Raw genomic sequence first — 18155 nt, forward strand, 5'->3', positions numbered from 1 at the left:
ACTGTGGAAGGCAGTTTGGCGGTTCCTCAAAAAGCTGAATATAGAATTGCCATATGACCCAGCAATACCATTGCTAGGTATCTACTCAAAGGACTTAAGGGCAAAGACACAAACGGACATTTGCACACCAATGTTTATAGCAGCATTATTTACAATTGCAAAGAGATGGAAACAGCCAAAATCTCCATCAACAGAAGAGTGGCTAAACAAACTGTGGTATATACATACGATGGAATATTATGCAGCTTTAAGACAAGATAAACTTATGAACCATGTAATAACATGGATGGACCTAGAGAATATTATGCTGAGTGAATCCAGCCAAAAACTAAAGGACAAATACTGTATGGTCCCACTGATGTGAACGGACATTCGAGAATAAACTTGAAATATGTCATTGGTAACAGAGTTCAGCAGGAGTTAGAAACAGGGTAAGACAATGGGTAATTGAAGCTGAAGGGATACAGACTGTGCAACAGGACTAGATACAAAAACTCAAAAATGGACAGCACAATAATACCTAATTGTAAAGTAATCATGTTAAAACACTGAATGAAGCTGCATCTGAGCTATAGGTTTTTGTTTTGTTTTGTTTTGTTTTGTTTTGATTTTACTATTATTACTTTTATTTTTTTCTCTATATTAACATTCTATATCTTTTTCGGTTATGTTGCTAGTTCTTCTAAACCAATGCAAATGTACTAAGAAATGATGATCATGCATCTATGTGATGATGTTAAGAATTAATGATTGCATGTGTAGAATGGTATGATCTCTAAATGTTGGGTTAATTTCTTTTTTTCCGTTAATTAAAAAAAAAAAAAAAAAGAGAGAAGGGATAATTGGAGATGAAGGGATACAGACTGTACAACGGGACTGGATATAAAAACTCAGAAATGGACAGCACAATACTACCCAATTGTAATGCAATTATGTTAAAACACTGAATGAAGCTGCATGTGAGGTATAGGTTTTTTGTTTTTGTTCTTTTTGTTTTTTTTTCTTTCTATTATTGTTTTAATTCTTATTCTGTTGTCTTTTTATTTCTTTTTCTAAATCGATGCAAATGTACTAAGAAATGATGAATATGCAACTATGTGATGTTATTAAGAATTACTGATTGTACATGTAGATTGGAATGATTTCTAATTGTTTTGTTAATTCTTTTTTTAATTAATAAAAAAAAAAAAAAAAGAGACAAAAAACCTATACAAAGAAAACTACAAAAAACTTTTAAAAGAAATCACAGAAGACCTAAATAGATGGAAGGGCATACCGTGTTCATGGATTGGAAGACTAAATATAGTTAAGATGTCAATCCTACCTAAATTGATTTACAGATTCAATGCAATACCAATCAAAATCCCAACAACTTATTTTTCAGAAATAGAAAAACCAAGAAGCAAATTTATCTGGAAGGGCAGGGTGCCCCGAATTGCACCCTATAAAATGAAGCTGGAGGTCTCACGCTGCCGGACTTTAAGGCATATTATGAAGCCACAGTGGTCAAAACAGCATGGTATTGGCATAAAGATAGATATATCGACCAATGGAATCGAATAGAGTGCTCAGATATAGACCCTCTCATCTATGGACATTTGATCTTTGATAAGGCAGTCAAGCCAACTCACCTGGGACAGAACAGTCTCTTCAATAAATGGTGCCTAGAGAACTGGATATCCATATGCAAAAGAATGAAAGAGGACCCGTGTCTCATACCCTATACAAAAGTTAACTCAAAATGGATCAAAGATCTAAACATTAGGTCTAAGACCATAAAACAGTTAGAGGAAAATGTAGGGAGATATCTTATGAAACTTACAATTGGAGGCGGTTTTATGGATCTTAAACCTAAAGCAAGAGCACTGAAGAAAGAAAGAAAGAAAGAAATGGGAGGTCCTCAAAATTAAACACTTTTGTGCATCGAAGAACTTCATCAAGAAAGTAGAAAGACAGCCTACACAATGGGAGACAATATTTGGAAACGACATATCAGATAAAGGTCTAGTATCCAGAATTTATAAGGAGATTGTTCAACTCAACAACGAAAAGACAGCTAACCCAATTACAAAATGGGAAAAAGACTTGAACAGACACCTCTCAGAAGAGGAAATACAAATGGCCAAAAGGCACATGAAGAGATGCTCAATGTCCCTGGCCATTAGAGAAATGCAAATCAAAACCACAATGAGATATCATCTTACACCCACCAGAATGGCCATTATCAACAAAACAGAAAATGACAAGTGCTGGAGAGGATGCGGAGAAAGAGGCACACTTATCCACTGTTGGTGGGAATGTCAAATGGTGCAACCACTGTGGAAGGCAGTTTGGCGGTTCCTCAAAAAACTGAATATAGAATTGCCATACGACCCAGCAATACCATTGCTAGGTATCTACTCAAAGAACTTAAGGGCAAAGACACAAACGGACATTTGCACACCAATGTTTATAGCAGCATTATTTACAATTGCAAAGAGATGGAAACAGCCAAAATGTCCATCAACAGAAGAGTGGCTAAACAAACTTTGGTATATACATACGATGGAATATTATGCAGCGTTAAGACCGAATAAACTTATGAAGCATGTAATAACATGGATGGACCTAGAGAACATTATGCTGAGTGAGTCTAGCCAAAAACTAAAGGACAAATACTGTATGGTCCCACTGATGTGAACCGACATTCGAGAATAAACTTGGAATATGTCATTGGTAACAGAGACCAGCAGGAGTTAGAAACAGGGTAAGATAATGGGTAATTGGAGCTGAAGGGATACAGACTATGCAATAGGACTAGATACAAAAACTCAAAAATGGACAGCACAATAATACCTAATTGTAATGTAATTATGTTAAAACACTGAATGAAGCTGCATCTGAGCTATAGTTTTTTTGTTTGTCTGTTTGTTCGTTTGTGTCTTTTTTTTCTTTCTTTTTCCTTTTCTTTTTTATTTTTATTATTATTATTATTTTTATTTTTTTCTCTATATTAACATTCTATATCTTTTTCTGTTGTTTTGCTAGTTCTTTTCCTAAATCGATGCAAATGTACTAAGAAATGATGATCGCGCATCTATGTGATGATGTTAGGAATTACTGATTGCATACGTAGAATGGAATGATTTCTAAATGTTGTGTTAATTTCTTTTTTTTCTTTAATCAATAAAAAAAACAAAAAACAAAACAAAACAACAACAACCGGGAGGCAGGCTGTGCCTCCTTCACCGGCTCCTCCCCTGCCTTAACTGAGGGCCACACACTATACCTGCTGTCCCCACCCTACCCCAGGGCCCCAACTGCCCCAAAGCTCTCAGCCCAGATCCTTTTCCCTGACCTGCAAATCCACCTGCTTAGGGGACACCTGCCCTGGCAGGTCCCAGGTCCCACCCCCTCTTTCCTCCCTGCACCCCAGCCCCTCCTCCTCCTCTTCCCTCTCTCACTCAACGGCACCCCAGGCTGCCCAGCCCCCACCGGGGCCTCTGTGGATTTCTTCCTCTCCCTCACACCACACAATCAGCCCGAGTTGGGTCACCTCCCCTCCCTTCAATGTCTTCACTGCATTTCCTCACCTCCAGGCCCTTCCCGCCGCACTGACCTCACCCTGCTCCGCTCACCTCCCCTTCCTGAGGAAGTGACCTCGGGATTCTCCACTAACAGGGAGCTCGGTGGGAGGTCCGGGGAGGGAAAGGCAGGTGAGACAGCAGCTCAAAGGCCCTGACGTGGGAGCGAGGAAGGGACGAACCCGACGACTTCGCGGAGCTAAAGTGGAGCAGGGGCCGCAGAGTAAAACCAGTGACTCAGAGGAGCCCTCAGCGGCTCGCTGGAGGCCTCGGGCGTCGGTGCCCCGGGGCCCTGGATGTACCTTTTGGGAGTAGTTGACGGCCTTTTCCATCTCAGACATCACAGCGCTGATGTCGTCGCTTTCGTAAATGCCTGGAAGCAGAGCACGTCCTGGGGTGGGGAAGGCGCGTGATCACGCCAGACCCCCCACCCCCCACCCCGACCAAGCGTCCGCGGACCGAGCTGGCCGTGGCCTATTCCACGCCGTCTGGTGGCAGAGTAGACAGGCCACCACGGGGAGGTCACCAACTGTGGGGTCAGCCTTAGGACCCCATGCCCTGGCACCCGGCCAAGAGCTGTCCCCACGGAGAAGCTGGAGTTAAAGGCACAGGTCTTGCTACTCCACCAATAAAAAGACCCACCGGGGACTGTTTAAAATGTCGGTAGTGAATGTTGTTGACTCACTTGGGAGGGACTAGTGCAATGTCTAAGAACACAGCCTCTGGAGCTGGACTGCCTCGATTTACCTCCTGGTTAAGGTACATAAGCTCTCCATGTCTCAACTACCCCATCTGTAAAATGGGGTCATATTACTACCCACTGCTTAGGGCTTTTGTGAGGGATGAATCACAATATATGTGAAATGCGTGGAACCTGCCTGGCATATAATAGCTGCTCTGTAAGCGTTTGCTAATCTGAGTAATAATGGCCGGTCACATGACTTCATGGTACATGCCCAGCACTGTTTATGGGAAGAAAGAGCTGTGGGAAGTGGCCCCAGAGTTCCAGTTCTAGCCATGCTACTGTGTGCCACAGACATCCGAGGTCAGGGAGGGGCACACACCACCGTGTCCCAATCCTCAGCCACGCCCATAGCGCTGTCCTGATTTTTGTCTTATTTGCACACCACTTAAGCCATTATTGACTTATACATTTTGTCCCTGCTGACAATGGAAAGCCAAAGTTTTCCTAAGAAATGTTAAAACAGGAATGTAGCTCTCAGGCTGCAAAAGTGCTGCTCCAAGCCCACCCACAGCAAACCTGTGGGCCACCTGCTGTGAACACACCACCCTTTGGGAAACACTGAACGGGGCGGGGGTGGGGGGAGCTTCAGAGCCCCGTCCAGCTCTGACATTCTGAAATATTTAAAGCGGTTTTACTTTTTGTCTGTGATTCTGAAACACAGCTTTTCAGGATCCCATCGATGGCATCAGGAACTTCTATGGCAGCGCGACAGCTGTCTGGAAAGAAAGAGGTGGAAGAGCCATCCAAGGCTCACTCACCCGTGTCTCCGAACCAGTGGAAGCGGCCGCGGGCAGCCCGGGCGGCCTCCCTGTAGGCGGTGGCTGTGTCGGTCCGACTGGCGTAGCAGGCAGGGGGTGTGGTGTCCATCTCTGGCTCACCCACATAGAAGAGGCACACGTTGAGCTGGAGGTCGCAGCCTGCACAGGCCTCGGCCAGGTAGGCACTGATCAGGGACTGCAAGGGAGAGAGAGAGCAGAAGGCGCCTAGAGCTGAGGGTTCTGGGAGCTGCTGGTCTTGGGTCAGTTCTGCCTGGTTATCTTTCTAGAAGGCCTACTGTGCGCAGGTCTAGGGCTGGGGACTGAGGGTAGAGATGAGAGAACCTGGGTCACAATTTGAACAGCTTAAGAGGGCCAGGGAGGTGGCCCCCAGGGTGTGGGACTCCAACTGTGTCCAGGACCAGCAGCTGTGACATCCCCTGGAAAGTTATTAGGCCCCGCCCCCAGACCTACTGACCCATGTCTGCATTTTAACGAGATCCACAGGTGGGATTCACCTGCCCAGGGAAGTCTGAAAAGCACTGGTTCAGAAAAGCAGGCTGGAGACACTACCTAGGGGCAGAGGTGGGGTCGGCAAGGACAATGGGTGCCCGGGACGCTGCCCACCCACCATGTCCTGGTCGGGGATGCCTCCGGTGAAGAGGTAGATGCCCTGTGATTGGTGTTTGTCTTTGTCCTTGAAGTCCACTTCCAGAGCCTTCCGCAGGGCGCCGAGAACATTCCTGCTGCCCCCGCACCGCAGGTTCAGGGCCCACCTGGGGAGGAGGCGGGGGCTGCTGCTGAGCTGCTCCATCTGCCAGGCCCCAGGGTGGGGAGGACAAGGCCATGGGTGGCTGCGGGGGGGGGGTGGGTGGGGGCGGGGGGACTGGGGCAGGTGTTTTCTATTTTCTGCCTGTGTCTGCAGAGCCGCTGCCTGCGCAGGTGAAGGGTATGGGGGGCGGATAGAGCCCAGGCTGTCCTCAGTCGCAGCATACACTGCCTGTCACCTACCGCCAGGCGCTTTGTAAGGTGTGGTGGCTCACAGGTACCAACTCAGGCCTCCAACTTTCGATTCTCTTTCCAAACCTGTGAAGGAGGACAGAGGGCTTGCCCTGGGGCGGGGGGATGCACCCTCCCTCAGGGGCCTGGCTCTTCAGGGCTCCCCGGGATTTAGGAGGGGCAACATTCTGATGACACCCCTAAAATGGACCTGGGCAGCCACGAGGTCCCCTTGCTGCCCCAGCACATCCGAGGTGAGCACGGAGCTGGGGCTGTCAGCAGAGACACCCAGTGACGAGGGGAACCAGGGTGAGGGAAGTTTAAAAAGGAAGGAATGCTGGCTCCTTGGGGGTCCAACTTCCTCCTTCCACTTAGTGCTCTCTCCCCACCTCCTTCTCTTCTTCCTCACCACAGACCCCCCCCCTCTCCTCCTCTCTCCTCTGTTTCCTTTAAGAACAAGCTCCCTGGAAAAACTGTACCACCACGCCTACATCTCCCACTCACTCCTCAGCCTACTGCAGACACATGCCCACCCTGGGAAGTTCTCCAGCAGACATTTAACAATGACCTTTTTATTCCCCCTTCAATGGAAATACCTCTATCATAGTTCGATAATGATTCTAACCATAGAAACCGTTCTAATAACATTTTAAAAATCCTTCTAATTTTAGTCCCAGAATAAATTTTTAACCAGTTGCTCTCTTAGCCTCTCAGATGGAAAAAAAAATGTGTATGTAAATACATACATTTTCAGAAGTGGAATTATACACTATATATTACTTACAATCTGCTTGTTTCCATTCATTTGGACTAATCGAGGCCATTTTTCTACATTGAATTGCACAAATCCCCCTCATTCTTTTAAATGGTTGCATGGTTTCCCACCGTAAGGATTATTTTACCAGTTCCTTCCTGACAGTCTTACCATTTGTTTCCAGGCTTCTCTGCCATTATTTAAATTCCTGTGCACTTATCTTTGCACGCTCATGTTCGTATTTCCTTGAGATAATTCATAAAAGTGTAATTGTAGGAACAAAGAATACACACCTAAAATCTTTATCTCAATACAGAGGGCTGCATCAAATTGCATTCCTACCAACATTTCCCAAGAGTACTCTTTCCTCATGTCATCACCAGCACTGGGCATTATCAATTTTTAAAATATTTGCCCATCTGCATTGCAAGAAACTGTATCTCATTGTTTTCCTATCAGTGTCCTCTATCAACAGAGTCCTTCACTCCTGCCCATTCTTCTTTGCTTCTGCAGGATCTGACTCTGTCTTCCTAAAGTCCTCCTTCCTTGGTGCCCCACACCAGTCTCTCCTGGTTTCTTCTTACCTCCTTGGCTGCCCCTTTCTGGTGTTCCTTGGGTGGTTCCCTTCCTCTGTCCACCCTCCGGAGGTCTGTGTCTCCCAACTTCTATCTTTGATCATCTTCTCTCCCCTTTTATCTCTCTAAAGGTGCAGCCCATGCACACTTTCATGTTTTTAGCCATGCAACCAAAATGCTGATGGCTCTATTACCCAGATTTTCTGCCTGTGACCTCTCACTGGGGCTCCCAACAGGGGCTCCCAACAGGACATCTCCTCTTGAGACTCTCAAACTCTACCTGTTTAAAACCATCATTTCCTCCGAAGAACTGCCCCACCTGGGACATCTTCATTCTTCATCACTTCACTCTCCTCTTACCCCTACAGCCCAGCCGTGACTACATTCTGTGCATTCTAACTCCTTAATACCTCGTACCCGTGTCCCTTTCTTTCCATTCCATTGCTTTGGTTCAAGCTCACTGTGCTGGTCTGAAACTTTCCTGAACACCAGAAAAGCCACGGGTGCAGACATATGGGTGGGATCTTTTGATTAGGTTGTTTCCATGGTGATGTGACCCACCCAGTCATGGGGAGGGGCTTTTGGTTAGGCTGTTCCCATAGATATGTGACCCCCCTCCCCCACTCGAGGTGGTCTTAATCCATTTACTGGAGTCCTTTAAGAGAGGGATATTTTGGAGGAAGCACAGACACTCGGAGATGCAGAGAGAAGCGCCCCAGGAAATGCTAAGCAAGGACCAACAGTAACTGAAGGAGTCAGGACCTGGAGAGAGAGCCAAGGGAAGCTAAGAGATGAAATCCAGAGTGTGCCCCCAGAAAAACTAAGAGAGGACCCACAAACACTTCTAGAGACAAAGTCACTGGAATCAGAAGCTGAAGGCAACGGAAGTGGGAGCAAAACCCAGCAGATGGTAGCCACGTGCCTTCCAAGCTGACAGACGTTTTCCAAATGCCAGTGGCCTTTCTTCAGAGTCCAGATAACATCTTGTCGATGTCTTAATTGGGACACATTCGTGGATTTAAACCTGTAAATCTGTAACCTAATAAATCCCCTTTGTAAAAACCAGTCCACTTCTGGTATATTGCATTCCGGCAACTTTAGCAAACTGAAAACCCCCTCAACATTAGTGCAGACGACCGCCAGCAGGTCCCTAGCTGGTCTCCTTTCCTTCGGTATTACATCCCTTCAATTCATCCTTCACATCACTTGAGCCTTTGAAGATGCAAACCTGATCATATTAATACCTTCCCTGGAATCCTTCAATGCCTATATGAGCTATAGTACAGGAAACTCCTGAGCATGGCACATATAAGTCCTTCATTATTAGGTTTTGTTTTGTTTGTTTGATTGTTTTGTGATGCACAATCTCTACCTTTCACCTTCCAACCCCATCTCCGTCCCTATGTGGAAACTGATGGTCGCAAACTTTCTGTAGTACCTCACATCTCTGAGCCCCTGTCCTTGCTGTTCCCTCTACCTGGACTGCCCTTTCTTCCCGTTTCCCCCATCCTTCCACGGGCTAGGCAAACAGCTCCTCATTTGTCAAAACTCGACTAAAAGGTGGAGGAATCTTTCTCTATGGAGATTTCCTGACTTCACTCCACCCAGACAGAACAGAGCGGTCCGGCCTCTGATCACTCACTGTCCGATATCCTGCCTCCTACCTATTTCCTCAGAAAACACTTTCTAGCACTCCTTCCTTTCTTTTATTTTCATCCATTACCTATTGGCACAAAGGATATAGAGTTGGTCCAATTTCTCCTTCATTTAGGAGGAACCTAAAGTTAGCTACATTCTCTGAGCATGAAGGTGAGCCAAGAGAAGTGATAGGACCGATGTGCCATGATTCTATCTTCTTAGATCAGGGACTGATCTTTTACATAAGAAATTACCCTCGTTGATGATTGGCTGTACTTATTAGTAGCATGTTTGTATATTCAGCAGAGTGTAATTTACCCTACTAAGCTCTGTTGAGCTTCTTCAGAGTCTAACTCAGGCATGATTCAAGCATGGTTGAGATGTGCTCTTACATTTCTGGAGGTAGGAAGGAAATAGAGCTTGTGGTTGAGAGGAGGGATGTTGATTCAAACCCCAGCTCTACCATTTACTACGCATGAGCCTGGACAAGTTCCTTAATCTGGAGATGATATAAAAAATGGAAATGGTACTAATATTAAGTATGTGGATGAAATGAAATGGTCAATATAAGATGCCTAACGCAATACTTAGCACTCAATAAGGGCTCAAATAAATAGTTGTGATGGTACTGTTGTAATTGTTGAATTTGGTCATTATTGTTATTATGGTGGTTGTTGGATGGCTTAATTCAGGGGTCGGCAAATGATGACCCTTAGACCAATCTGGCCCACGGTCTACTTTGTTTAAAAAATGTTTATTCTATTACCATATATGCAACCCGACATTTCCCCTTTTAACTACATTCAGATATAGGTTTCAGTGCTGTGATATTGAAATAAATATTATTTCTTTTTTTAAATTATTTTATTTTTTCAAATACCAAAAAACACCACACAAACGCAAACATTCCTATTTTGATCATTCCATTCCACAAAATGCTATTTCTTAACATGCCTGTCTCCCACTACTAGGCCATAAGTTCCTTGTGTGTATTCACTTCTGTACCCCCAAAGCCCAACACAGCTTTCAATAAAAGGAATGTTTTCAGTAAAAGTCTGTTGAATGACTAAATGAGTGAATAAATGAATGAAAATGTTCTCCAAAACATTTCTCTAAGAATGTTTCTGTAGAATTTACTAGGGAAAGATTAGACTGTGGCATAGAAAATATCCAATTTAAGTGCTGACTTAATATTGCCCTCACCAATAGAACCTGCACCACTGGATGTGAAGTTGTATGAAAATGTACATTTCAAGTGGGCTTCTTTTCTTTCTTTCCTGATTAGTTAAAATGGTATGCAATTTTTAAAATGTATATGTGTGTGTATCTACATCTGTAATTTCAGTTTAGACCTGGAATCCTAAAGGCTTGAAATATTATGGCTTGCTAGAACTGAGCTGGGGACTCAGACTGGGACATGCCTGTGTCCTGCCCTTCTCTCATTTGTGTTTATCAGCTTGGGAGCCAAATAGGGCAATGGGCTGTGTTACTTTACCCTGACCGATCAAGCAGTGTGTTTTGGGGAAGCTTATCATCTTTGCCCCAGTGGGACTGTCCTGCAACCATTTAATTATTCAATGCCCCAAACAAGAGCACCCAAATCAGATAAAGCGATGGCCATCCTAGGGTGCTGTGTTCTCTTAACCTCTCTCGCCCAGCCACCTGCCAGGAGCCTCCCCTCGGCGATGGCACCCTAAAGTACCCTACCTCCCCTCCCCAGTGTGAGCTATGAGAACCTTACGCGATGATGTTGAAGTGGTCCTTGTTGGACAATTGCTCCTCGAGCAGCAGTCGCAGGGAGTGCTGGATATGAATAATGTACATGGAATTGGTCACAGAGATATCCAGCAGTATAACCACCCTAAAAAAGAAACATAAGCTTTAGGGGGAGAACCGAATCTCTCAGATAATGTTTATTTTGTTCCATCTTACTATTTAAAGCTTTTTCCAGGGGAATTTTGCATGTCAAATTCACAGCTGGCCAAAATCGTTCTAGTTTGAGGTCAACAGAGAGGTGCATTTGCAATAGTAGCCTAAGGGGATCGTGCAACCTTGTCTCCCTGGAGGTTCTGTAATGGAATAAAGGTCTCAGATGGTGGAGGTGGTTTAAGGGACAGTGTATGCATATAATGATTTTCATACATTTCCTTGTTTCAAATCACTAAGATTCAATACCATTAGAGGTTGGGGTCTCTGTAGGGAAAATTGACACAAGGTAAACAAGTAAGATGGGGAATAATGTGTTTCTAGACCCCTTGGGAAATTATTGTACCTTTTTGTTTCCTCTCTCTCCCAACATAAGATCTCTAGCTCCATTCTGTCTTCACCTTCTTTTACTACTCAAGTCTTATATTACCACCCCATTCCCACTTTGAGGCAGCTATGTATAGCAAATGGAAATCTACTGGATTTAGGGTCAGAAGATCTTGGATCAAGTCCCACTCTCTACTGGCTGTGTGACATTCTTACAATTCACAAAACCTCTCTGATCCTTGGTTTCTTTAACTATAAACTATAACAATACTCTTCATAGGGCTGTTTGAGAATTAAATGATATAGCTTGCATAAAAGTATTTTGTAAATGGTAAGCCATCGAAAAAGATAAGGAAAGATAATAATGTATCTATGGTCTCTCCTGGTTCAGCATCCATTACCTCTTCCGACACCAGCATCCTGGTTTTCCTCGGGAACACCTCTATCTCTATCAGTCCATGGGAGCAGGGTGGATTCTAACCCCCCCCCTAAGCTTCAGAGGTGGGCACTTGACCCTGGACAATCAGAGCATTGCATCCCCCTTGGCAGAGTGAATGGCTCAATGCATGGGCCCGTGATCCAAACCTTGGGGGCACTAAGCTGGTAGAAAATAAATCTGGAGCTTCAGGCCACTATCTTGCCACATGGGTAGGAATGTCCTCCTGAAAAAACAGCCAATAGAGAAGAAAGCAGGGCTGAGAGATAAACAGAGAGAGAGCCCTCACATGTTTGAATCCCTGAATCAGCCTTGCCTGAAGACAGCTGTCAAATCTATCTTAGAATTTTCAGTTACCTGAACCAGAAGTCCCTGTTATGCTTAAGCCAGTTTGCATTTAGTTTCTGTCACTTTGTGACGGGAAGAATACCAAGTGACACAACGACATTTTCCTTCTCCGGAGGCCAGGGGGTCTGCTGAGTGATTGCTAAACCCTAATCTAAGTGACGGCTTCTGATGCTACCAACAGAAAGTTCATGAGATGGGTAAGTGCTGTGGCACACACCACACCCAGTAGGACAAAGGTACTGTTGAGGGTAGGTACCTTTTCTCGCAGACGGTGCCCCAGATTCTTCTGCTAGCCAGGGAGAGCCACTCGATCCGCCTCTCATACATCCGCATAGCTCTGCTGAGCTGTTTCTGCAAACCCATGGGCCCCGCACAGTGAGTGGCTGATCAAAGGATGGCCAACGAAGGGTCTATGGCCGCATTCCTCAACTGGCTTCTGGGAGTGGTGTGTCAGGTCCATGGACACCCAGGCTGTATAAACGCTTTACTAAATTGTGGGAGAGTTTGCTACAAGACTAAGAAGAGACAAAGTATTCCATCGCCTCAAATAAGGGAGGAAGCAGAGCTTGCCCCACAGGACTAGAGGCATTTGTGTGAGGTGTTCTCCACCCTTCCCAGGGAGGAGGGTGGGGAACGTTCCAGAAGCTACTGTGGGTGCAGTACACAGCTTCTGTTTGCAAGTGCGGTTCCAGTTAGTGACTCGGTGAATCCACATCCCAGGGTGCCTTCCGCCCATTCCCGCTTCTTGCACCCCATACTCTGATGGACTGGGCCCACCACTGACCTGGTACTCATAGAGTAAAGGTGGGTCCACGTGAACATTCTTCACAGTTCCATCGTGCCACTCAAATTGTACCATCACCTTCTTCATTCAGGCATGGGCAGGAGTGGAGGAGGGGAACAGACGCAGATGTGGGGAAGGGATTTCAAGTTTAACCAGGCACCAGACTCTCCAGATCAGACACATGAGAGATAAATGGGCTCTGAGCACATTTCTGGTGAGAGTACCCCAGCAGGCCACTGCCTTGTCTGGAGCTGGCAGCAGAGGGTCTTCAGGAGAGCGACTGACTGAAAGGACCATGCCTCAAGTCAAGCCAGGGGGCCTCCTGGGAGGCTCTTCTGAACATCAGAGTCCTTATTACAAGAAATGATTGGGGGATTTTTGGTAATAGCCGAGTCAGAGACCTTAAAACATGGTTCTAAAGTTTGGGAACTCAGAAAGGCCTTCTGGGATACTTTGAAAATCCAATTTTGTTCATTCTGTTCTTTCATTGTCCACCAAGCAATCATGTCCATTTCTCTATTACTTCATCCATCTGTCCATTCATCCATCCATTGCTAGAACTATATACTCCGTCCCTCTTTCCTTTCATTATTCCATCTTTCTACTCATCTTTCCATTCACCTCCTATCCTTTCCCCTCATTTCTCCATGCTTCTAGTCCTCTATTCTACCATCTTTACTTTTTACTTTCATTCTTCCATTTTCCCCTTCCATCCTTCCATCTATTCACGTTTCTATTGATCCATTTACTCACATTTTCATTCATTCTTCAACATTTCCATCCATCCACCCATCCATCTTTTTCATCTCTCTTTCCATCCTCTATTCCATCTACTCACCCATGCACACATCCAGTCAATATTCATTGACTGCCTACTTACATTAGATTGGGATACAGAATTGGAGAAGAGTTTTTCCTCTTAAAGGACTCATGCTCTTGTGAGGATTTAGACATGTAGCAAACTCGTGCATAAACACATTACAGGAGCTGTACGTAGAAGCCTCCACAAGGGACAGTAAGGACACAAAAGAGAGTGAGTCTTCTATTTTTGTGGGGCGGAGGAAAATCATGGAGGAGGTAACCGTGGCTCCCAATGTCCTCCCTCTTGCCCTACCTCTAAAGTTTTATTTTCAGATCTTTCAAAAACAGCAGTTACAGTAGATTTGATGAGCATTCTAGAGTCCTGATTGACAAAGCCCCACTCCAGGCCACACGCCCCACAGCCCTGGGGCTCTGCCTTTGACTCCCATTGTCTGAACATTTAAGAAGACAGAAAATGGGGTACACAGGCAGTTCAGTGGTGGAATGCTAGCCTGCCATACGGGAGATCTGGATTCAATTCCTGACACATGTACTCCCAAAAGAAGAAGAAATGTGTGAAGGAATCCCCCTTTCCAAGGACTGAACAAAACTCTGCATTTGAGTTTGAATTACCTCATGGATGGTTGATGACACCGTTTTCTGGAGAATAGGCACAAATTCCTCCACGGGAGAGAATGCATTGGGTGCCAGAACCTGATAGAGGCTTAACTTCTTGGCTGTAAGAAGAGCAGGATTTGAGGCACCATCTGCAAAGCCCCCGTGGGTTTGTGCTCCTGTCCTGGGTGCTACCGTCTTAGGGGCTTTACCTTTTAGACCATTGACCTTGAGCCATTCTGTAGAAGTCTTGTCCAGGTTTGGGAACTCAATTGTGAGGGGAGACTCGTGCTTGGGGGGTTTAGGCAAGAGACTTGTAGGTGATGACCCTTTTTCCGTCTCTGTGGAAATCTAAATCAAATAGAAAACCTCATTGCGTACCCCTATTTTAGAGCTGGAAAGTCCTCAACGTCCTCCAGGCACCCAGCCCCCCCAATGTGGAACACCCTAAACATTGCCTCTCCCCAGCCTCCTCTCCGGAGATCTCTGGAATTTCCAGGGAAAATTCATGGACCCGGCTTCATCTCCCCTCCCCCACTCCCCGTTTAGCTCAGCACCGCGGACTCCGAGACCACAGACCGCTCTACCCGCAGCCTCTAAAGGCAAAGCTGAGGGCGACCTGAAAGCGAGCTGCTACATCAGCTTTTTTTTTTTTTTATAGTATTTATTTTTTTTAATAAATATTTTTATTGTCAAACTTTAGCAAACACACAAACATTCTTGACATACAAACATTCTGTACATGGTGTACAATCACTGGCTCACAGCATCATCACAGTTGTGTATTCATCATCACGATCATTTTTTTGAACATTTTCATCTCTCCAGCAAAAGAAATAAAAAAGAAAGAAGAAAAAACTCACACATACCACACCCCTTATCCCTCCCTCTCATTGACCACTAGTATTTTAATCTACTCAATTTATTTTCATTAAATTAAAATAAAATTCCCCCTATTGTTATTTTTAATCCATGCTTTTTTTACTCCTCTGTACATACTCTAGATAAAAGGAGCATCAGACACAAAGTTTTTTCTTTTTTTTGCATAGGCAGGAACCAGGAATGAAACCCGGGTCTTTGGCATGACAGGTGAGAACTCCTCCACTGAGCCACCACCATGGCCCGCCCAGACACAAGGTTTTCACAACCACCCAGTCACATTGTGAAAGCTGTATCATTATACAGTCATCTTCAAGCAACACAGCTACTGGAACACAGCTCCACAGTTTCAGGTACTCCCCTTTAGCCTCTTCAAAACACCATAAACTAAAAAGAGGATAGCTATTTAATGTGTAAGAATAACCTTCAGGGTACATCAGCTCATTTAGGGAGTCTAGATCTAGCCCAGCCCTCCCCTGAATTAAATAAATGAAAAAAACTGATTATTGAGAGGTTAAATCACACACTGGTGTATATGATCAAACACCAGTAAAGCATAGGGCAGCCATTCCCAAGCTTTGGTCATTTGGGCTCTACCTTCCTGAATTTTGCCCTACCTGAGTACCATAGCCATATTATTTACTTAATATTTCAAAAACATCATATATGTATCATTAAAGCTTTTGAATGATTTTTTACTTACTAAATTGACTAAAGGAATTTAAAAAGAAGATACACTGCTACCATAATGAGCTGATTTTATACACAATAAACATGTGACATTAAAAAATTTAATCCACATACCACCTAAAATCATCCTGCCTCTCACAAGTTGTATATGCACTTCATCTTAGGGAACTCCTAGCAAGGTATTGGGTCAGATGGACCTAAGTTCAATCTAAACTCAGTTTATTTCCATCTCTGTGATTTCAGACAAGTTATTTACCCTCCTAACTTCAGTCTTCTCAGGTGTAAAATAAGACTAATAATACGTCTGTCCCATGAAGATAAAATAAAGCATTTAAAAGATTACGCCTATCTCATAATGAACACTCATTAAATGAGAATTATCATAATTATAATACTAATAATTATTGCTATTATTTATAGATAAGCAGTGGAAGGACTACTTAAGAACTCTGTCTCTAGCCCAGGGTTTCTTTCAACACATCCATCCAAGCCAACACTGCCTGGTACCTCGCAGCTACTCCTTCATCCAACTAACCTAGAAACTTAGAATGTTTCTGTCCGTAGCAAGTTTTCTTTGTGGTGCTCGTGCCATAGCTGGCTGCGTTATTCTGCTCATGTTAAATTAACCAGGTCACCAAGCAGTGACCTTTGCCTACATGAGGAGCTGGGGTAGGGAAAGACTTCCTTCAAGATGCCTACTCCATGTGGTTGGGTTTTGCACCATTTTCCAAACCGGGGGGAGACGGGCAGTGGCAGGATGGATGGGACGGAAGGGGCCTGCTCTCTGTCTCTGAGATGAAGTTTTCAATTAGAAAGTCTACCAGGACCCTTCAGGTACCATGGAAAGACCACCCAGCAGAACCCAACTCAGAGTTCTGGGGTACAGCTGGGGGTGGGGCTTTGGCTGGTTTCATTTTGGCCTGTGAGGCTGGCTGAGGACCTCTGGGACAAGTCCTAGAACCTGCGCCCGAGCCACCTACCTCCTTCATGAGGCCGCTCAGCCCCTCACAGGGGTCGCTGTGCACCAGGGCTTGGACATGGCCGAGGAGGCGCTGGGCCTTCTGGATCTCTTCCAGGAGCTCCTCCAATTCCCCGCTGGTGTAGATCTGGGGCAGTGGGAGCAACTGGTCACCCAGAAGTCCCTTGGCTACTGGCAGTGGCCAAGGCGGAAAGGGCAAGCAACAAAGTCAATTCCCAAAACCGAGTGGCTGGCTATTTAAACCAGAGGTTATAAAATGGGGTCTGAGTGCTACACAGAGATTATGAATGTGTTTTGTTCCATTTGTATAGTACTGGCCCACAGTGCCTTTTAAAAAACTGACAGATTTTCTAACCTTAGAAATGCAAAGCACCACTTCACACCTACTAGGATGGTTATTATTATGTAAAACACACACACACACACACACACACACACACACACACAAGGAAATTGGAACCCTCATGCATTGTTGGCGGGAATGTAAAAAGATACAATTGCTATGGAAAACAGTTCATAGGTTCCTCAAAAAGTCAAAGGTAGAATTACCATATGACCTGGCAATTCCATTCCTAGGATTTCAAAGGACTGGAAACCGGTGTTCAGACAAAAGCTTGTACATAAATGTTCACAGCAGCACCAGTCACAAAAGCCAAAAGGTGCAAATCACCCAAATATTCATCAACGGATGAGGGAAAAATAATGAAACATACAATGAAACACTATTCAACCATCAAAGGGAATGAAGGAGGGACTTCCGGGAAGATGGCTGAATAGAGTAGCTCGAGATCAGCCCTGCTCCACTAAACGGTTAGATAGGGAATGGGAAGGCAACTGAGGCGGTGATTTGGGAGTGTGGCTGACCTGGGAGAGCCTTCGGCACCACATGCAGCAGCCCAATCACATCATTCAGCTCTGGGAATCACGCTTTCTGAGAGGCAGAAAGCTGAAGCCTGGCAAAGACCCACGGAGCCACAGAGCCTGTGGGAGTGCACGGACAGGAGTCTGGGACTAGGAAGTAAACCAGGCCGCGTTCCTTGGGCGTATTACCCTCACCAGTGCAGCCCCGTGACGAGTGACTCACCCCACACACCCACACTCCTGAGCCCTGTTACTTGCTCCCATTATCTTGTTTCAGGTGTCCCCACCCCACCAGCCCCCAGTGCATGTGCCTATCCCCCCACCCCCACCCCAGGTGCAGCCCAACCCACCTCTCCTGCCCCCTTCCCGACCACTGCCTCCCCCTCCCTGTTCCCTGCAGGCTGTTGCCAGCACATAAAGGCTGCGGGGACTGCCCTCCATACCTAGGCTACACTTGACCCCCCTGCCCATAGTGTCACA

At 45.3% G+C, this 18155-nt stretch overlaps 1 protein-coding gene across 1 annotated transcript in view; it reads right to left on the minus strand.

Moving 5' to 3' along the window:
• Window positions 1-18155, minus strand: part of VWA3A (von Willebrand factor A domain containing 3A) — a 71826-nt gene that overhangs the window by 17752 nt on the left and 35919 nt on the right. Inside the window, exons 13-22 of the mRNA XM_077141577.1 lie at window positions 16816-16941; window positions 14479-14617; window positions 14285-14388; window positions 12851-12931; window positions 12323-12417; window positions 10771-10890; window positions 6075-6149; window positions 5695-5839; window positions 5067-5262; window positions 3866-3936 (exon numbers count right to left, since the gene is read on the minus strand). Of these exons, the coding sequence (XP_076997692.1) occupies window positions 3866-3936; window positions 5067-5262; window positions 5695-5839; window positions 6075-6149; window positions 10771-10890; window positions 12323-12417; window positions 12851-12931; window positions 14285-14388; window positions 14479-14617; window positions 16816-16941 (1152 nt within the window). The remainder of the gene's footprint in view (window positions 1-3865; window positions 3937-5066; window positions 5263-5694; window positions 5840-6074; window positions 6150-10770; window positions 10891-12322; window positions 12418-12850; window positions 12932-14284; window positions 14389-14478; window positions 14618-16815; window positions 16942-18155) is intronic.

Source organism: Tamandua tetradactyla, chromosome 23 (genome assembly GCF_023851605.1).
Source record: "Tamandua tetradactyla isolate mTamTet1 chromosome 23, mTamTet1.pri, whole genome shotgun sequence".
Taxonomy (NCBI): Eukaryota; Metazoa; Chordata; class Mammalia; order Pilosa; family Myrmecophagidae; genus Tamandua; species Tamandua tetradactyla.